Below are 23,185 nucleotides of genomic sequence, written 5' to 3'. Positions count from 1 at the left end.
GATTTATGTATCCGTTTGTCAAAAAATTTGTCTTTCCACTTTTTTCTCGAGACTACAAATATTCGAGTACAAAGTAACTGGTTTCAACTTATTTCTACTTAAGAAGTAGTTAAATAATTAAGCGATTAGGGAATTGGGGACATAAACAAAATCCTGATGAAAGAGCTGAAATTTTACTTAAAAGCTTAACCAAACCAATCTATAGCTGAGTACAGTGGGGCTGATTTCTTTGAAATATTAGATGTAATAAAGACAGAAATTTTTCCAGTTCAAAGAGAGTGACCGAAAAGTTGTAAATTTTGGAAATTTCCATGGACAACACCTGGTCCTAAAACGAATTAGTTAGAAAACAAATGACTATTAAGTTTAACATATTTAGATTTTTACAGCTATGGTGAGAAACATTTAAAATTTACAACAACCCTGTCGCGTTCTTTGAGATATACTAGTGATGCGACAAAAGAGGCATTTGACATTAACTGGTATCGGCACCCTCAGGATTTGGCAGCCCACATGCATGCACGCACTGCACACCTAGCAGGACCGTCTCTGATTCCATTCGTAGGGAGCTATTTGACTAAGTGGTTAAGATTTAAAAAAGTAAAGAAGATTTTATGTTATTTTTATGTACGTTTCTTTACAAAGCTATATTTAATTATAATTATCTTTAAAAGTATATTCATACAATTGAAAAATATTTTGTACCAGGTATCCACCATATTATATTTTATTTCATCAAGTAAGTTTTTATTATTTTATTTATAATTTTAGCACTTATATCGTGGCTAGCGACTCAGAATGTAATTGTGATATTGAAAATTTATTTTAAAAAAGTTTTGGCTCAAGATCATATAATGAAAAAGAAAACATTATTAAAAGAGAAAGGCCAATGCCTAAGTTAAATATAAACACTTCAATAAAAAATTTGTTTGACATTTTCATGATAAAATGGCTCTGTAGATGCATAAAAATGCAAAAATTGTTTTGTTGGCTTGCCTACTGTTTTCAAATGAAATTAGTGTGTGGAATAAGAATGGCTTTGACAATTTAGCTGGCAAAAGACATGAAAAATCGTCGATTCTCTCGTATTTGAAGCAATTTGGAAATCAAAGTGGAATAGAATTTAACATTAGTAAATAATATAAAATAAATATTGAAAATTATAACGAGATAGTTATGGCTAATAGATATATTTAAATTAATAGATGTTATATGTTTTTATCAAAGCGAGAATCGGCATTTAGAGGGCATAGGAAATCTATTGATCCTAATAACAGAGGTAATTATATTGAACTTGTTTATTTATTAATTACGTCAGATAAATAATCTATTAAAAATACATTTAAAGAATTAACTGATTGCCCCTGGAAGTCGGCTTCTTACAGAAACACAGCTTCCCTATCATCAAATGTCACGGCACGCCACTGCAATCTACTAGTACCTGTGTACTAGACCCTCCTTTCATTTGTAGTTTTACCTGCAATAAATGATTATTTTGCTTTCATTTTGTAATCACTTACTTATATCATTGTTACACTCACACATGTACAATTTTGTTTGATTTTGACAACTCCTCCTTGGTGCGCTAATTTTTATGGCAATGAGTATATAACCAAACTGAGAATTAAGATGTTTTATTTAAATGTTACATTGTATATAATTCAATTTTAAGCTCAAATAATTAAAAATAAAAATATAACTGAAAATATTAATATATGTATGTATGTATGTATGTATGTATGTATAAAATTACATAATGATATAAAATTAGACAATTATTTCATATCTAAAGAAGAAAAGTTTCATTGCATAAATTTTGTTCTATTTGCTGTATTTTCTCAATATAATCTTTGAGGTTGTAGTTCAACTAATTTTTGAATTTTCATTTTAAATTTTATGAAAGCTTTTCTCCATTTGTTATTTTCTATTTTCTTGATGGTATACTGCAGAATCAACACAAAAACTGTACAAGTGGCACTATCAAACAATACTGGATTCAGAAGTGCCCAAAGGGAGGACTAACTCAGAAATTAAAAATATTTGAATAATTAATAAATACCTTTTATTGACATATGCATGATGAGTATATTGTAGATGGTCTGATAAACCAGACCACTTGACCAATGGGCTTGCTTTATGGAGTTTTCCATTTCCATATATATAAATTGTTAAATAAATGCAGAATTTATGTATTTAATATGTCAACCTTAAATTTTTAGGTAATGTTTATTCTGATAAATTCAATTAGATTATCAGAATAAATATATTGAGACTATTTTTTAAAGAGTAAGATTGATACTTATATTTCTTCCAGAACTCTCTCTTCTGAAGATATTGAAAAGTTATACACAAAAAAGTTTAGTTTTATTATTGTTTTTTCATCAATATATTATTTCTGTTTAAATTAATAAAACAATTTTTTAATGGTTGGTGTTTTTGAGTCTCTCATTTGCATTACATTACAAATTACTATCAATTACAGAATGTTTAAAATTCAATTTTAACATTTTTCTAATTTTATTTTTATCTGAATTATAATTATTAAATCATATACAGTCGCCCCCTCTATAACACTGTTGATTATTCCATTTTATATAAATTCTATGTTTTACATAAATTCCATATTCCATAGTTGTTAGATTTTACAAGTATGTGAGCCATCCACAGCCCGGCACACTTATTTGTAAATGGTACAACATGGAATTCATATAAAACAGAATTATCAAGTGTTATAGGGGGGTCGACTGTATCATAAAAAATATCATTAATGAATTTATAAATATATTATAAGTAAAAATAAATAATTTGTACAAGCAGTACATAACAAATAGAAATTTATTTAAAATTTTGAACCATATAATCTATAATGCAATAAAATAGTAACATAATAGGAATAATCTTTATATCATACAATTTTATTGTTTCAGTTGGCCTGTTCAGAAAAGACAAGAAAATATAATTAAAGCTAGTCACATTATAAATGAAAATTTTACAATTATGATTAAAAGGCAATTTGGTAAGTAAAATTATTACAATTTTTATAATAATTTTAAATATTATATTTAAATGTTTTATGAAGTTGTTAAATCCATTAAACATTATAAATTTTCTAGTGTTTATCATGTGTTATTTTTATCAATAAATCAGTTTGCTTTTTTAATATACCCTATTTCTAATATTTGATATTTATCAGAATAAGATCATTTTAATTCCTGTAAAATATCAACTTGAATATATACTTTTTCTCTTTTTGGGCTTCAATTTGAAAAAATTGTAGACATAAATTCCTACTGTTATCCGTCCATCTGTCTTTCTTTAATATTGAGAACAGAGTTAGATAGATGAAAGATGAGACCAGATCTGGAAGCCTTAGGGTAGGAGGCCCTAATTAACTATATACAAACTTCTGATGCAAACCAGAAGTCAAGTTATTTCAATTCAAAAAGTTTTCCCTGAAAGATATTTGATAGATGACCAGCATGACTCTATTGTTAAAGGAAAAGTATGATGTACAGGAGCAAGCCACTTCTAATTTGAGGTGGAAAGCATACATTTTAAATGAAATAAATTAAAAATATGATTAAAAATTGCAGCTTGGCATTATGACGATGTCTCAATAAATAATTGCTCGTATCAATATAGCTATAATTTGGCTATTAATGAGGACTTATCACACACACCACAATCAAAAATATGATCATTTCGATTTTATTTTAGAAATTTATAAATGTTAATAGTTTATGAAAATTGTCTGCTCCAATTGAAGAGGGGTCAAAATATCCAAAATGCATATTTTGGAGTTAATTAAAAGAATAAAGTTCTAATCTGGTCACCTTTTTCATTGTGGTGTGATAAGTCTTCATTAATAATCAAATTGGTAGCTATATTCATAACAGAAAAAATATAATAAAGGATGTGAAGCTTTTCATAATAAATTGAATACATACAGTGGTAATAGATTAATGAACATAATATGTTCTAAAACTTTGTTCACTATCTGAATTGTTCGTTAACTGATTATCGATTTACTGTAGGTTTTTATGAGAATTTGATTAATTTGTTCTGGAGACCCTAAAAAATAAAAATATATACTTTCTTACTACGTTTATTTATATGTAATAATAAAAATACATACATATATACACAGTCTTGCATTTTTATAAGTCATGTTTTTTCTGTTTGTGGGGGTTAAAGAATCTGTCTAATGTCAATTGCTTTTCTCTCTTCTTCAGGATTTTTCAGAAGTAATTAATAGCATTGTAATTGTACAGATCTCTAAGCCTATTAACCTCAACCTGGTTTGGATGCCATTCTAAGACCATTGTTATGACATCCTCACACTTCTTCAAAAGATCTTTAATTAATAGCAAATATTGGCATTAATCCTCTTTTTCAGAAGAAAACATATCTTGCCGAGTTTCTTGGTGTTCTTCATTCAAGAGTTCTTGGCATTTTTCTGTTGTCAGATCAATTTCAGGTTCCATTATGAGCTCTTCAATGTTCTTTATTTCTCAGATGTGATTTTCATTACTCCTTTAGCTGCTTGAGTCTTCTTGATTATACTGTATCTTTGTTAGATAAGATTGAACTGTGGCCTACTGTAGACCTGTTCAAACCATACTGCCCAGCAACATCAGACATCTTTTGCCTACTCTCTCTCTACCTTTGCTATTATACTCTCACCTTTTGAAAATAAAAACCCATGCAAAACTTAAGGAGTACCTGCCTGACAAGAATTGTTTCTGTTGGAAAAATAAATGGCTGGAATTACAAGGGAGAGTTTCAAAGTTCGGAGGAATACTATCCGATCAGTATATACGGTACCGAGTTGAGCGTTGATGTCAATGTCTCCAGCACTCTGAAAATTTTGAATTGTTGCCCAAAGATAAGGGAAGACCAATTGATATTCATTATTTTATGTCACTTCTTCTTGTGTTCATTATTTGAACATGTGTTCATTGTCAGAACATAAAAATCTTTTGCAAAAGTGTTCATTATCTGATTTTTTCGTTAACCGATCACCCACTGTATTTTGATATTATTATATTTGATCCTAGCATTATGTTATTGTAATAATAGAGCACAAAATTGCTTCAATAATATAATAATAATTTCAGCAATCATTATTATTTTATTGAAGTAAGGTAGTAAAATTTTCTAAAGTTGAAACCAACACTTATTTACAGTAATATTGATAATAATATTTATTATAATTCACTGAATATAATAAATTATGGTTGTTGATGATGACATAACATTTTGTTAGATTAATAATAAAAAAATGTCATAGCATAATCACTGACCTTAAAATGCCATTACTTTGTTTTTAGAAAGTTTCATGAATAACAATTTTCAAAAGTTTCTACTTATTTCATATTTGATAGAATTTGATTTTTTTAACACAAAAAATTGTAATCAACAAAGATCAGATGATTCATTCTTTATAATAAATTTCTTTTAACTAGTTAGCTCTATTGATTGATATTGATAATTCTATTTATGTATCACAATTTTTAATGTTAACAAAATGAATTATTTTTTTAGACTATTTATTTTGAAACATTTAAGTTTGATGAAGTAATAATAATAAAGTATGATTGTGTTTGAAATAGAAAAACATTACTTTTTAAAGATTAAAAAATATATTTTTGAAATAAAACTTTTTTTATAGAACAGCCAAGAGTAGGAATTATATCGACTGATGGAGATTACTTAGGGTTTATATTTGTACAGCATCATTGGAGTCTTCATAAAGTGAGAGAAGCAATAGAAGAACAGGTAATTAAAATAATTTTCCTTTAAAATAATTATTTTTCAATTATGTTTTTAAAAATATAATTTAATTTTAGCTAAAAGATATAAATAACAGATTGAGAAAAGATTATTCCTTCATCGAAAGAAATGGATGGCCTGTTGCTTTATTTCAAGAACATTTATTAACTGTGTTAGATTTATTACATGATCAATATATACGTATACAGAACTGTGATAAAAGTAATAGAGAATATTTACATCATACTCATTCCTTCCACGTTGGATCTCTAAATAACATTCCAGCTCTTCCATCTCCTACATCTCCTATGAATCTAGCGCTTCCATCTCCTACAAATCCAACAAGCTGTGATATTACAGATGGAAAAACAAGTATACCTCAAAAGTAAATTAATATTTTTATTTCAAATTGAATTTAAAATTATCTAAAATATTTTAAATTTATAACAAATATATAATTTATGTGATAATTTTTTATTTCAATTACTTATATTAACAAGGAATAATTATAATATGATTTTTTAAATTTTTATCTCATTTCATCTGCAATAAAATATTTTAGATATTGTTTACCCATATGTTTTAATTAAGTGTTAGAGAAAAACTTAAATATTTATGAAATAAAACAGATTTTTATTATAGAATGCTCTGATCATGTCTTAAACTTATTTTTTTAATTTTTTATTTTATTGGTGCTAAGTAAATATTTTTGCATGACCATAAAAAAATAGATAAATGCAGTATTATCAGAAAAACACCAAAACAACCATACCAATAAAAAAATAACAATTACATTAAAAATTATTTAATTAATTTTTTCTAATTTTATGTTTGAATTTTCATTATACAATAATGAGATTTTAATACTTTATGTTTGAAAATAATTAAACATTTTATTTATTTTTGTAATAAAAATATTTTCAAATCATTAACAAAATTTAAGAATATTTTGACAGTCTGTTCAAAGAGTTATCTTCTATAATTTTTATAACTAAAAGTTAGATCTCATTGACACTCACAGTAACCTTATTAATATTATATTTTTTTAAATATTTTTATATAAATATTGTTTTATTCCCTGTAATTTTTTATATTATGAATTATTTCTAATTTACATGATACTCAAAAAATAATTTTAAAGAAATCTGTAATAAAATTCATCTTATATTATTTCTTTTCATTTGAATCTTGCCTTTGATTTAGTATAATTTCATATAAATATATGGGATTAACTGTAACAATAAATTGTAATTGTCTTATATATATTATTTCATTTCATCAATATTCACTTGTTATTTTATTAGTAAACAATAAGCATTTTCTTTTACATACATTACATATTTAAATTAATTATATGATGTTTTGAATTTTTTTATTCCTCAAGAATCTGTCTTAAGCTCTTAAATTTTTTATAGATTTATGAAAGACTACCTCTAAAAATATTACAACCAACAAATTTACTTTTTCTATGTCCACATTTTAAAATTTGCTTATTTATACAGTTACTTGCTAACTTTAAATTTGATTTTCATACTTCTCCTATTTTTGAGTTTAAATACTTATTTTTATTGAACATTTGTCCTCATTAAAGTCTAAAAACTTTGCAAATGTGCATATGTAACCTTGTTGAATTAATCCCTTATTTTTCACTTGTTATTACTGACCAGAATTAACTCTACTTCACCTTTAATGTGGAAAGCATGAGTTTCTGGAACTAGATCAATCATTTTCTCTGCATATGAAACTTTTCTTTACACACTTCATACTTCAAAAAGTAAAAAAACAACAGATATCGGAGTAATATAGCCACCAGAGTGCCCCACATGACAGAATACATCATAAAGCACTCATTTCTGCAATGAAACATCACTTTTGATTACAATCAAATCTGTTGATTGTAATCTGGGGGAATCATTTATATATTGACTCAGTTTTTTCACTAGAAATCATTTACTCTTGTTTATATATTTTATTTCTATTATTGCATTGTTTATTATTCTGTTCTTATTTTAATTTAACATTATTCTATCCATTTAAATTTTATATCTTCTACTGGATCTATTATTTATAGAATCATAAAAAGTCTTTTATGAAATATTCTTGCTGACTTTTAACAGATATTTAACATTAGTAGTAATTAAATGAATTAAAAGCAATTTTATTAAATTTTGTTAAATTATAATTGTAAGTAATAAAAATAATTTTAATATAATGGACATATCATACATTAACAGCCTAATTTATGTTAATATATCAATTTATATTTGTTTAGATGTATACCTATGCCAAAATGCATATCAGACCTGTTGGTTCCTCTTCAGTTTGGCTTTTTTTTACAAATATATATTGATATATATGTAAAAGTTAAACTTTTGACCAACATTTATAGTATATTTTATATAAAATTTTTCATTTATCCATTATGATTTTACATTATTATCATTTCTTTTGCAATTTTCACTATCTAATATAATTTAAAATACAAATTAAACTTCTAACATTACAGTTTTAACTTCATTTTTAAGTTCTTATACTTTGTTTTCTTCCTGCTTAAAACTAACAAATACTAAATATAATTTTAACCATCATAATAATATCTTAAAATGTATAAATTTAAAAAGGTAAGAATTTGCTATGACTCACATTTCTATAATTTCTTTAAATTTACAAATATTAATAAATTATCTATAATCATACCCCATAATAGCACTGTTAACTATTTTTTGTAACACATTGTTAAGATGTATTTTTCAGATAAAGGTGAGGAAACACCTTTCTGTTTTCAGGATTTTATCTGAAAAATAGTTAATAGTGCTGTTACTGAGTGTGATTATAGATAATTTATTAATATTTGCAAATTTAAAAAAATTATACAAATGTGAGTAGCAGTAAATTCTTATCTTTTTAAATTGTATACATTATAAGATATTATTGTAATGGTTAAAATTATATTTAATATTTGTTGGTCAAATAAATATTGGTCAAAACTTTAACTTTTATGTATATATATTATATTTATAAGAAATGCCAAACTGAAGAGGGACTGACAGATCTGAAATGCATTTTGGAATAGGTATACAGTCGACCCCCCTATAAGATAGAGATACATTCCATTCTTTAGGAATCTGATTTCTTACGAATCCTTCCAATCACAACCCGAGACGTATCAAGTTTACGGACTACGGCTGTTTGAAAGATTTTCTTCCATAAAATTAATCGATTCTAGACTAATCCGACTCAACATTTCCAAAACACGTATATATTTTTTGGAAATAATCCGTATAAACTACGCTATAAATAAAAAATTGTAGGATTACTTACCGAGTGTCACCATTCGACATTGCCATTACTCAACATTGTTTTTGTCGCGGAACAGCTCACCAAACCGCGGCCGATTTCTAATAACTTATTTTTCTGCTAATAGTTCCTTGAACTTCGGAGACATCATTAATATAAATAATTTTAATCGCCGTTGAATAAGAAATGTTTCTTTCACAAGAAATGTATAAAATTACAGTACTGTATTAGACTTACGGTACCTAATTTACATACTGACAGACGATAGTTAGCGTAAAAATCTCCGTAGCGTGGCGCCACGCTAGACGGCGGAAATTATATATTTAATTATAACAAAGTTACAATAAGTTAATATATAATTATATATACAGTACCTAATTTATATATAATTTATATAATACTGTCCAGACGATAGAAATCTCTCCGTAGCGTGGCGCTACGGACGGCGGGAAAGTAGTTCGGCTGCCCGATGACGTTTGAGGTGTTTATAGGGAACTTTTACTATTTTTTACGGATACCGGTAGCAATTTTTTCGTAGTTTTATAGGAATCGTAATTATAGGGGGTCGACTGTACTTCTAAACAAATATAAATTAGGCTGTTAATGTATGATACATATGATACGTCCATTCCATTATATGAAAATTATTGTTACTATTTACAATTATAATTTAACAAAATTGAATAAAATTTAACAAATATTTTTTGGTTTTGTTAAGCAGTACTCATATTACTTACATTGAAAAATTAGAGTAAGTATAAACTGTAAACTTAAGTCACTCATTCATATAATGCACTAATAGACAACATGGATCTGAATTTAATTTTTCAACCTTATATAATTTGCTTGTTCATTTACATTGTTATAAAACTATGAATTTTATATAGTTAATTCAAGTTTTAAGAAATTAAAGAAATTATTGATAATCTGTTAATTAAATATTTCAAATTATTATTTTTTTCAAAATTATAAAACAGCAAATTCTGAAATTAGAAACACTCATGTAAAACTAAATTTATTTGGAAAAATAAATTTTCTTGAGCATATAGAATTAGTGATTAAATAAATACTGTATATAATTATTTTTAAAATTATATATCTTGGAAAAATCTGTTTATAATATATAAAAATTAGTTTTGTTGATTCAGAACATATAACATTGATCCTAGTTCTGAAAAAAATTATTTTTAAATTGTAACTGATTTGGTGCAGTAATTTTTGCCACAAGAACTAAATTTATTTTATAATGCTTACCTATTTTCTAAATATAATCATAAAGCTAAGACGATTTAATCTAAAATAGCATATTTTCAACATATTACAATAACAATATATATCAGATATTAACAATAAAAATTTTTTCAATTTATTTTCAATTCCAGTCCTATATCAAATTATATGATATAAATAAATTTTGTTTATAAAAACTGCAATGTTTCATAAAAAACATGTCTTATTCATACATATTTAAGACAATGTTTGCTGCAACAATGTAATAATACTTTTTAAGTATTCACTGCCAAGTACATAGGGTTTTAAATTAAATTTAGATGTATGCTGGCAATTTTAATGACTATAAATTTGAATAATTTTACAGGGTGTGATATATAAATACAATAGAAACTTGATTATCTGAATATTTTTTCAAAAAAAGGAAAAAAAACTAGAATATGTAGTGTTGTATATACCATAGAGTATAATACACAGAGAACCAAATTCTTCACATAACTGGTAATTATTACATCTTCTTTTGATTATAACACTGCAAAACTATGTCTTATATATAACATTACATTAAATTTTGAGTAAATTAATTTACTTTCAAATACAGTAATTGCATTACAGAAACTTTAAATGAATGGTGCTTGATATACTGAAAACACAAAAACATGTCTGAAATTTCATTTATCTGCAAGACCTCAGTCCTATCAAGTTTGGATAATCAAGTTTCCACTGTAATTTTTTTTGTTTGTTTTAATTGTATATGAAACTTTTTAATAACATATACAGTATCAAATTTTTTTATTACTAAACTATTGTGTGAAATTTTGCTTCTTAGATATGAATTGCCAATTACAAAAACGCAGAAAAGCACTCTAGTTGCAAAGCCAATACTCATCAGTTATGTACGTGCAGAAGCTGTAAATTATGCCTTAGATTTAAAGAAAGAACTTAGTAATTTAGGATTCAGTGTATACTTGGTATATTAAATTTTTTTACTTTTATTGGAAAATCAAAATTTTAAGATTATAACAACACTATTTTTATAATATCATAGGATGTGCATGAAATAAAAACTGGAAGTGATTGGCAAGATGCATTAAACTATGCTGTTAGCAATTGTAAAGTATTTGTACCACTAATAACTTCTAGGTATGGAAAAAGTCGCTGGACCAATAGAGAGGTTTGTAATTGTATTCCTTTTATAAATTAACTTTTATTTAATTGAAAATTAAGTCCATTTTTCAAATAATAATGGATATAAACTATTTGTTAATGAACAAAATATGTTTTTTGATTTAAACATATATGCAGTACAAAATTTTATAAACAGATATCTTCTTTAAAAAATAAATTTTGTATTCAAAATANCAACTACTGGAAACAGTCAACAATAGATGTCCCTACCCTATATATTGCTATAATTGTTTTAATGAGTAAATGCTAAATATAAAAATATTTTTTAAATTAATAAAATAAACATTTACTGTTGTAATAACTTGATTTTAATTCTTATACCATTAGAAATCATTCAATGAGCAATGCTGATTTTTGTATGATACTTTATAGTTATCTGAAATATGTAAAAAAAAAAAGAATATAAATCATCTTTGATTTATTTAATAAAGAGAACAACTTATTTATATTCTAAGTTATATGAACAATCATGAGGTAACTAGTAATTTAGTAATTAGTAACAGTAGTTCATACAAACTATTTAAATATGTAAAAAAAAAAAGAGATTCAAGAATACTTTTTTCCTGTTTCGTTTAAAACTTTTTGTTCTTTAGGTAAAACTAGCAGATGTACTTGAGAAATTTATAGTTCCAGTTAATTTCTTGGATCATTGGCCTCCTGAATGTTTGGCAATACAGTTTGCATCAACTCAATACATTTCATCAAAACTAGCAGGTGAAATTAGTAAGAACAAACATTTTTCTTCCAATTTTATTATTAAGGAAAAATTTCATTTCATTTATTTAATTCATTTATAGATAAAATAAATGATGGGAAAGAAAAATCACAAGATTCTCGTGTTTGGGATCAAACTTGTGTAAAAAGGGTTTCCAAAGAGATTGCAGATAGATGTAAGCAGATGTTTAAAAGGAGTTCTATATTAAGGAAGAAAAAGGTAAATTTTGTGTATTAATATATTAAAATAAATGGAAAATTAGTTGCAACACACAGTATGTTATTACACTTTGTTTTGTTAAATTGAAATGTCAAGATAAATCTATTCTTGAAAATTTTGTTTCTTCTTTTTTTAAATACTTTTATGCAAGTTTCTGCTTATTTCTAAGTTACTTAAGCATTCTTTATCTGCTCATTTTACAGAAGTGTAAACTTTATTTTTAAACTGAAAAGAATATACCGTAAAGAGTAGGGTTTCCAAGTAACTTTATTAATTTTTTTGTTAACAATTTTTAAAAAGTTCCAAAAGAGTAAATGCAGTTTTTATATTCATGAGAAGACAATAAATTTTGACAGCTTTTCAAATATGCTCTTTCAATATTTAAAACCAAAAAGAACATAAAAGGAGCTTTTTAAAAAACTATTGTAAAATAATACTAAAGTCAAATGAAAATAAAATTGAAATGAAGTTAATTTGATTCTGTTAAAAAGAAGGAAGGTTACCATTAGAAAATTTACAGAGTGGATTATATTATGAACAAAATAATAAATAGTTAAATAATAAAATTAGTGTATAAACATCTTTATATAATAATTACTATTAGATTTTTAATTATACAATATGATATTATATAGTTAAAAACTTTGATAAGTAATTATTTTGTTGATTTTATTATTTACTAGGTTAATATTAGTCAACATATATAAATTATTCAACTTTTAAATATATTCTAAAAATTTTATTGCAATTATATTTTAAAATATATAGTAACTATATCATAATTTAGTAAATGTATATTACAATCTTATAGAAGTAAAGCTAAAATAACCATTTCTACAAGTTTTTTCTTATTAAAAGTTAAATATTTTTTTAAAAATGTTGTTTACAATTGCTATTAAAAATAAAATGAAAAAAATAGTAATTCATGTACTTATATTAAATTTAATAATGTAATTTTAAATTAACAAAATATTTTTCCATTTAATAATTTGACTTGAACAATCAGTGACCGTATTAGACAATTTAGATTGAAAGAATTATATTTAAAATTATAACTGAACTTTGAAGTTATTGGAGTATATTTACAATATTTTTTAATATTATATACAACTAGTAGCCCGGGACGCCCCCTAGTGGGCGTTTTAGCAGTATTACAAATTCCTATAAGGCATGTTTAATGCACTTAATATATGAAAGTTGTGTGTGCTTAATTTTTAAGTTTGATGTACTTAATATATATAAATGTATACAACTGTTTCTTTGGTCGTGCCATGAAAGGTTTCTATTAATATATTAAAAAATTAGCTTAACTATTTCAAACCCTATCGTTTTATCGTAGCGGTTCAAATCTATCCGGTTTTTCGTTATTCGTCCCCTAGTGAACATTACAGGCATTCCGTGACAATAATAAATTCCTATTACAAATATAATGATTTATTTATATTGTTATATTGACCAAATAATAATTTATTGGCCAAATGAATAATAATAATTTATATTGTTCATTTAAATAATAATTAAAATTGTTAATTTAATTTGAATGTTTTAAATATGACACACGATAGGGGCGCCTCTAGTGTCCGTTATCAAACGGTTACGGGACAGACGGACGGAAGGAAGGACGGATGTATTATCGAAACTAGATACTTTAAAACAAAAATGAATTTCATTCCTGCTACATTTTATTAGTTTTATAGAAATTATTAAAAGGTTTCATTAAAAATAATTAAAAGTAATATAAAGTTGAATTTATACTATCAAAGTAATAATGGAATGCAAAAAGAAGGGCATGCAAAAAAGCGGACCCTGCATAGAAGCAGGACTTCAACGCTAGGAAGAAGAAAGTAATAATGGAAATAAATCTGAACCAAAATTAAAAATCATTATTCAAATTATTTAAAAGTTCTTTAATAAAGAGATGAATTAATCAAGATAGCAGTCCCAATCAAAACTGCTGCTGATGATGATTATAAGTTTATAACTTATAATGCATTATAACATTAACAGAATGTATAGTTCAACTTTTATAGAGGTCAAAAAATTAGTTCAGAAAATTTCTTTTATGCATTATATTGTGAAAAGTTAAAATGCCAACAAGATCTTTTTACGAATATAATTAATATTGGTGAATTGTTACTGTTTCAATCTTTAATATTTATCATGAAGTTATAGTTACATTTTAAAATTATAATTATCCATTAATTTTCAACATTATAGATTATACATAAATACTTTAGATAGCAGGAAGTGATGATGGATATATGTAGTCCTAAAACATCTTTTCTTGAATAAAATTACAGCTTTGCAAAAATTGTATTTAATTACAGAAATTAAATTTGATTATAATTAATTGAATTAATTTGTTGTTGCAGATTGTTAAATAGCTTAGGCAGAATTTTAATTTACGACAGTTTAAAATTTTGAAATCTGAATATTTAATATTTTTTCAAATTCAATTATTAAAATTTAGAAGTAAATTAAAATATATTTCAAAATAAATTTTAAAATTAATTTTAATTGTATTTTTCAATTTATAATTGTTCTTTGAAACAAACTTATTTATTTTAAATTAGTTTATTACAAAGAATTAATTATAAATGTGTTCATTTTAATTTTACTGATATATCCTAGATTTACTAAATTTTGTTATATCTTTGTATATTGTAAGTTTGAAGAATTAAGTTTTGAGACTAGTTATTTCTTGTTAGTTGGATTAGTAATACTGTTATGCCAACTGTAATTTCACAACATAGAGTTGAAACTTGGCTGAATGATCTCTACTATATTTATTACTAGCACATTTGTATGTCTAAAATTTTTTAAAATAATAGCAATTGAAAACTTGAAATGTAAATAATTTTATAAACAGATCAAAGAAGATAAATTTTTTAATTTTGGAAAAACTTTATCCCCATTCCATCTTAGTAAAAAAATTATCTGGAAAGGAAACATAAAACAAATTTAGAAGATCCTCATATTTCATGATTCAGCATCTATTTTAATCAATAGATGTGCTGTATGAATGAAGCATGTTGAATTACAAGAGAATAATTTGAAACTTTTTAACTGTTCCATGTTCATGTGTGTTCATAAATTTTAGTCTCAAAATTTAATTATCTGACCTTGTATATTTAAATAAATAGTTTATTTTTTCATTAATATTTTTATAACTTAAAAATGCTTATTATAAAAAAAATATTGAATTTGTCTGTAATAATTTATGTATTTTATAAAACTTTCAGGTTATAATTCCACGAATTTCATCTCCATCAGATGATGTAAGAAATAAACTACCATCTGTTGATAGTAATAAAAAATTAATAGTAATAAGTGCTCATCCAAAACAAAAATTTATGGTAAGCTTTTAATTATGTTATAATAAAGTATATTTCTGACTTTTCTTTCTTTCTCAGCATTTGTATAAATGCTTGAATCTGGCAATTTCAATATGAAAACTCAAAATATTTTTTGCTGAATACACACACAAACTCTCATCAGCTAGTCATTTGAATTCATATCTTAAAAAAGTCTAAAATGTTTTATTATGCAAAGTATGAAATTCAGAGAAAAAGATAAATCAGTAATGTATTAAAAATTAATGTAAAATTTCATATTTCTATAATCAAATAAATATCTAATTTGCTTTATTCATATTTACTTTTAAAAAAATAATTAGAATATAATTATTTTACGGATTAACTAACTAAATCTTAGCAAATTAATTTTTTTGGCTGTCTTGATAATTATTATTATTATTATTAAATTTTAGTGTAATCAACTGAAAGTATTGTTTGAGCAAGAAGGTTATGAAGTTTGGTGTTCCATTGAATTACAAGATTTTCCAGATCAAGTATTTTCAGATACTGTGGATAGTTCTGATCCTAAAACTCCAAAAAATCTTGAACTTGCACCAATTCCAGAAGGAGAGAGTGTTTTTAGTCAAGCTTATAAAAATATTGAAAAATCTATAGAAGAAAGCAAGAAAAGTTATGCTTCACTGAAATCAGATTATGATAGTATTGGTAAGTTTTAATGCTATAAGTTCCAGTCAAATTATCTGTTATCATAATTGGTTTGCTAATTATAATTTGATCATAATAATAAATAGAATTATCATAACTTTAATTTATATTTTATAATTTATTTATATGAGAAACACTATTAAATTTGTAACCATTTGATTGATGAAGAAAGGCAAAAGGAAACAGTAAGATTTAATAAACAAAATCTTCAATAAAATTTTTTAAAAATTATTTTACTTTCTTAATATAATCAAAAATGTTGTCTCACTTTTTATTGAAATATTTTAAATAAATGTCAACTCATTTACATTTAAAATATTTTCCTGTTTATAAAACTTGAAAACAAAACTAATTAATTTAAGATAAGCATTCTACATCTTGTTATCAGCATATAATTTTCATAGTAAGTATTTTTGATCTAATCTAGTGCATTTTCGGTTTTCAACCATTGTAATCCAATGATAGAGCAGATGAACTAAATTAGATCAAAAGTACTCATTACTGTGAAAATGATATGCTGATAACAATGTATAGTGTCTTTATATAGTTAGAGCATTAACCAGTTGATTCTTCACAAACTAAAGTTTTTTGTGAAAAATCAACCTTGTTACTATTTGTTTACATCATCAGCACACAGAAAAAAAAATCTTATTACGTAATAACAAAATAATAATAATTTTTAAAAGAGAAAATATAAGAGAATTTTTTTAAACGAAATTTTAAATGTTTAATCTAAACTTTATATTCATTGCTTGCTTAGCTGTAAAAATGACACTTTACATTGTAAATTAATCATAATTTAAGTTATTTTATCATAAAAAATTCATATTATCATTTTTATTAATATTATATTATCATGAGCTTACTTCAGATTTATTNTATAATTTTTTTTTCAGAGAAAAATCAACTTATTAATCAAGCTTTTAAAGATTCAGAAAATAGTATGGATGAGTGCAAAAGAAATTACATGTCAAAAACTGATTTTGATTTAGTTGGTAAAGAAATGCATTTTATTTCAGTATTATTATTAAAGTTCTTAAAAATTTATAATTCATTGTTAAATATGCTAAAATAAATTTTCTAATGCATTATTTAAAAATGTATATTGATACATTTGCATCCCAATAAGTATTTAAGCAGTTTTAATATAATTAATTAGCAAATCAGAAAATCATATTTATTAAATAAAATATCTATATTACAATTATTAGTAAAATTGATTATCATCTAAGTATATCCAATTTTGTAAATTTGTATTTATTTTGTTTGTTTATTAAAAATTTTATTTATAAATAGACTATTTGATAAAGTGATATATACAGTATTAAAAATATACTTAATGATAAGATTTAAAAATATGTACACAAATTTATTTATTAAGCATACTGTATTAAAATTATTATAATTTATTCATTTTGTCTTATTATTGAGAATATAAAGAAATGAGAACTTTTAATTGATCTTAATGAAAAATTATTTTATTTGGTTTTTTTTATTGTAATACATATTTTTAGAATCATTTTATATTTAATTAATCCTTTGGTACTTTTCTGTTAAAGGGACACCAGTCCCTATATAAAATACATTGTAAAGAAATGGCTATTTTATTGTCTTAAAATATATTTTAATAGAAATGTATACTACTTGATGTAAAACATTGTATCAAAAAAGATACAAAAAGATGCAAAGCAGATCAGGAATTTAAAAAGTTTTAATATTTTTGGTTTTGTTTTAATCCATCTTTGTGATTTTATTCAAGTTTTAATTATTTTGTGTTTTATTAAATCTACTTAACTTTCATTACTCTCACGTTTCCATTATGTCAATAAGGTAATGGCATCATGCATTAGATTACAATTATGTCTGGTGTCACAATAACAGAAAAGTAGCAATCTTTCTTACATTATAACTTGATTCCTCATGTTAAAAGATAACTTAACAACAGGAATCAAGTTATAATAATTACTTAAATTATACTTTAAATGATTAATATATTTTTAATTAATAAACTTTAATTTAATTATACTATTATATAAAATTATATCATAAGTCTCTTATTTCATCAAAATTTATCTATTAGTTTGAAAAGTTTTGAACAATACATGAAAAATGAGAAATTCAATTATTTTAAAATGAAAGTGTAAATAGTTACAAAGATAAAATGAAACATTTTTAAATCTTAAAATTACCTCAGACTTAACCTACGGGTTTGTGGTTCTTTAAAATTATTGTCATTATAAAGCTTGAAAAAACTAAAAGAAAACAAAAATTTTATAGTATAGTTGTGATTTCATATATCATTAATTCAGATTTTAAGGCTATTGTAATATCTGTACATTAATACATTACAGTGTACCAGTATTTTTAATGACTAAATTCATGACTTGAAATATAAGTATTTTGCTTGGTTATTCTTACATACTCACACTATTTTACAAACTCATAGGTGTAAAGATTTTTCTACAGAATTCTATTCATAATCTATATTATAGATTTAGTTAAAGCTATGATGTCATCTCTATTGGCTTTTGTAAAATATAAATAATTTATTTATGAAGAAAAATTTTTAATTTTATACTTTGGATATTTTAAAAGTTGATATTGACATTTATAATGTTAAAATCAGAATTAAGATTTTGAAAATTGAACTTCTGTATGTAGAATTTAGGTTTTTAATGTATAGCCAATAAAAACAATTTCAATATTATAAATAAAAGTACATTTTTGTTTAAAAGATATGAACATAATTATTTAAGTTAAAAATTTTTACAAAAGTTTTAACACAATATCTAACTAATCATGGGAAACTACATACCATATATTGAATAGAAAAGGTGTATAGTTTATTTTCTGTAAAATTTTAGTACCTTGTCTTTATTATTATTTTATTTAGAAATATATAAATTTAAATATCTTACAATTACATATATTTATAGATAAAAGACAGTTGACTAGATTAGCATCTATGGCTAGTGACATTAGTCAAGTGTCAACACTTACTTCAGATAAAATAGAGCAACTACAGAAATTTCAACAAAAAGCAAAGCAAGCTGGAGTTATAATAGTAATTATTTCTGATGCCTATACACAATCAAAAACTTCTCAACAACAAGTGAGTTTTCACTTTTTACTTTTTTTAATAACCTATAATAATTAAATAAACAAACTTTCAATTTAAATTTTAGGTGTTTTATTGTGAACGTAGAAAACATATTGTTGCAATCAAATTTGATGAAAGTCCATTGCCTTATTGGTATGGTATGCTCATGGGAAATGACATAATCACTGTAAGTGAATAAAGTAATAATTAGGAACATATTATAACATTAAATTATAATAAATTTGTTTATTTTTTTTAGAATATTAATAATCCTCAGTTTATTACAACTTTGAAAATGAAAGTTAATAGAGCATTAAATCCAGCAACAGAAGTAGCTCCTGAAGGAGCAGCTGTTGAAGCCAAGATGCAATATTATGTAAGAAATTATAAATGTTTTTATAATTCATAAAAAAACAAATATCATGAGAAATAGCTTAATAGAAATTAAACTAGTAGATAAGAATTTTCTACTGAAATTTTGATGATATCAAACAGGAAAAATTCTCTTTTAATGCTGTTTTATTAAATAAAATATAGTATAATAAATTGCAAACACTTTTGGTAAATAAATTTATCAGGCAAAAAGAAAAGTGATATTTGTACTTAATTCTAGTTATGTTATATTTCAATGTTTGTCTATCAAAAGTGCTTACAATTCATTGTTATACTGTTTTTTATTTATTAAAATAACACTAAATAACAATTTTTTCACATTTTATTTTTTAAAATAATAAAATTTATTTAAAATTTCAGGTTAGTTTTGTGCAGAAGACTCTTCCTCAATTAGATACATGTGTGTATATTGCAGGAAGCAGCAATTTAACAAATCAGAAAACAAAAGACATTTGCATGTAAATTTATTAATATACTTCATATGAAAGTTTATATGGTTTTTATACATGTATTGAAATGATTTTAAATATATTATTTCAGTGCTATTGGAAGAGAATTAGCAAAAATTGAAAACATTATAATAGTTACTGGCGGTTGTTATGGTGTACAAGAATTAGTCTCAAAAAGCTTCTTTGAAGCAAGAGAAAATAATAAAGATCCAGGATATCTCCCTGCAGAATCATCTGTAATTCACATTCTTCCTACAAAAGATTCACAGGTTGGTTATTATTATTTTTTTAGATAAATACAAAATGAAATAAAATAATTTTATGATAACTTCTTTCCAATTATAGAATTATACAGCTAAGATGCATCAGAATCCTGATGGAACTTTTGAAGCTATGTCTTTTGGAAAATCCATTTTTGTTGGTGATAGTGTAAAAGAAAGAGAGAGTGCTGTAGCACGTCTGTTTGATACTTGCATTGTAATTGAAGGAGGAAAAGGAGCAGCTCGTGAAATTGGAGAATTTGTTTGGAGTGATCGTTTTATAATTCCAATTATATCTACTGGTGGTGCTGCAGGTGGAAATTTTGGTGTGCCAATAAAGATATTAATGGTAATATTTTTAATATCAGTGGTTTTCAAATCAAATAATGTTTTTCTCACGGTGAAAAATGTTTTCAATGAAAGAATTCCACAGATATTTAACTTTTTCTTTTGATAATTTTCTTCATAGAATTATTCTAGAAAAAATCCATTTTTAATATAAAATTCAGCTAAGATGATAAATGCTTTACTTGTGTTTAAGTATTTATTATAAGAGTGCAAATCAAAATTATTTATTTACTTACTAAAGTATTCATTCAAATGACTATTTCCCCATTGCTTCAAGTGCTAAATAATACCATTTTGTGGATTAGATGTGTCTATAATAGACAATTCTGAGACTACGTATTTAGCTTATTGCAATATTAGTAAATTCATTTAAAATGTATACACTGATATTTTTATTTATTTTGAAATTTTCAGTAAAATTTAACAATTATTTACCAGTATAAAGCAATTATTTTGATAAAGATATAGAGATAGTCAATGCATATTTATAGAGATTAAATCTTGTTAAAAAGTAACTATAAATTATAAGGATATACAGTGGAACCTCGGTATACGTCTGCTTTAGAATACGTCAAATTCGGAATACGTCCTGTTTGGACAAAACAAATTTTGCTCGATATACGACTTTTGTTCGGTATACGACTTAATTATACGCGCCATCTATGAACAACTGTCGGTGTACTAGACCAGACTAGACGTTCGCGGTGCCACAGTTTATAACTTTGTTAGATTTCTTCTGATTTTAATTTGTAAGTAAAATTTTATTATTAATCATGAATTGCAAGAAGGCAAATGAAAAGCAACAGAAAACTAAAAAAATTACTAGAATCACAACTGAAAAAAGAGATTGTTGAGAAATACGAAGGTGGCATGCGTGTTCGAGATTTTAACTGTTGCATACCGTATTCCGAGAACAATGATATCGACAATCGTGAAAAATAAAGACATTATTAAATCTGCTGACATTGCGAAAGAGTTTAAATCAATTTCTAAACAGAGATCGAAGACATTAAATCATGTTGAGAAATTGCTTTTGCTTTGGATAACTGAAAAACAGTGTGCTAGAGACACCGTATCAGAAGCAATTATTTGCGAGAAAGCTACAAAAATACATGCTGATCTCATGAAAAATCAAGCAGGAACTAGCCAGGAAAGTGAGGTGTTTAAAGCCAGCCATTTTTTTTACATGAGAACGAATTAATCATTTTTACATTACTTCTTATGGGCAAGGTATACGTCCTATTCGGTATAAGTCCAACAATCAGGAATGGATTAAGTCGTATACCGAGGTTCCACTGTATTTTAATATTTTCATATCCATATTGATTCTGTCAATTTTACTTAATAACTAAATTTGAAAATTTAATAAAATTAAAGAGAAAAAATATTAAAATTTGGAAACTATTATTAATATATATTTAAATTTCATTAAAATTTTATAATTTAAATTTTCAGGCACCACCCTGTGTTTCAGAAAATGACTGGTCAGTTTTAAGTGAAAAAGAAGCTAGTCCAGATGATGTTTCAAAATCAGTACTGAACATAATTCTAAGTGTAAAAAAATCAATTGTTTTATATTCTCAAAGTGTTGATACTACCAACAAAAGTAGAAGGAGGTCAAGAAAATCAAAGAAAGGAAGAAATAAGCCAGAAACTAATAACAATTTTAACAGTTTACCATTAACAAAATCAAATTCTCATCAAATGGATGCAGAAATGAACCAAGTTGAAGAATTTATATCATTGAAAAAATTTGACAAAACATCTCGTTGGCAGAAGTTTTTACATATATTTTCAGCAACAAGAACAGAATCCAGTTAACTCTTAATATTGACAGCAATTTAAAGCTCAATCAATTGTAAATAGATTATATTAATTATTGTAATATTTATTGGATATGTAACTTTGGTTTAATTCCAGTACAAATATCTTGTGGGTGCAAGTATAACAAACATTCCATGCAAAGAAAGTGCCATTTAAATGATAATTGCAAATAATAAAGATATCTTAGCAATAAATACTATTATGAATTACATTTAGATATATAGATTTATGTTTCCATGAAAGAAAGAATTTATAATTTTATTACTAAAATATAATATATTATATTTGGAATCTTAGATGATTTTATTTAAAATAAATAAAATTACTTATATTGAATTTTATTATTATATTTGCATGTAAATTTATTA

The 23,185-nt window shown here is 24.5% G+C and overlaps 1 protein-coding gene across 1 annotated transcript; it reads left to right on the top strand.

Annotated features, from left to right (window-relative positions):
* The first annotated feature begins 2,966 nt into the window (after positions 1 to 2,966).
* Positions 2,967 to 23,064, top strand: LOC111631243. The gene is made up of 17 exons (XM_023375457.1): positions 2,967 to 3,016; positions 5,672 to 5,778; positions 5,850 to 6,157; positions 11,129 to 11,270; positions 11,348 to 11,473; positions 12,081 to 12,201; positions 12,285 to 12,421; positions 15,664 to 15,777; positions 16,191 to 16,443; positions 17,340 to 17,438; positions 19,380 to 19,555; positions 19,629 to 19,730; positions 19,803 to 19,919; positions 20,297 to 20,394; positions 20,477 to 20,654; positions 20,731 to 20,994; positions 22,449 to 23,064. The coding sequence occupies exons 1-17, from the start codon at positions 2,998 to 3,000 to the stop codon at positions 22,812 to 22,814; spliced, it is 2,727 nt and encodes a 908-aa protein (XP_023231225.1). The 5' UTR covers positions 2,967 to 2,997; the 3' UTR covers positions 22,815 to 23,064.
* Positions 23,065 to 23,185: the final 121 nt, after the last annotated feature.

This window comes from Centruroides sculpturatus, unplaced genomic scaffold (genome assembly GCF_000671375.1).
Source record: "Centruroides sculpturatus isolate CEXI.00-Female unplaced genomic scaffold, Cexi_2.0 scaffold50, whole genome shotgun sequence".
Classification (NCBI taxonomy): domain Eukaryota; kingdom Metazoa; phylum Arthropoda; class Arachnida; order Scorpiones; family Buthidae; genus Centruroides; species Centruroides sculpturatus.
This window is presented reverse-complemented; position numbering and strand designations above follow the sequence as displayed.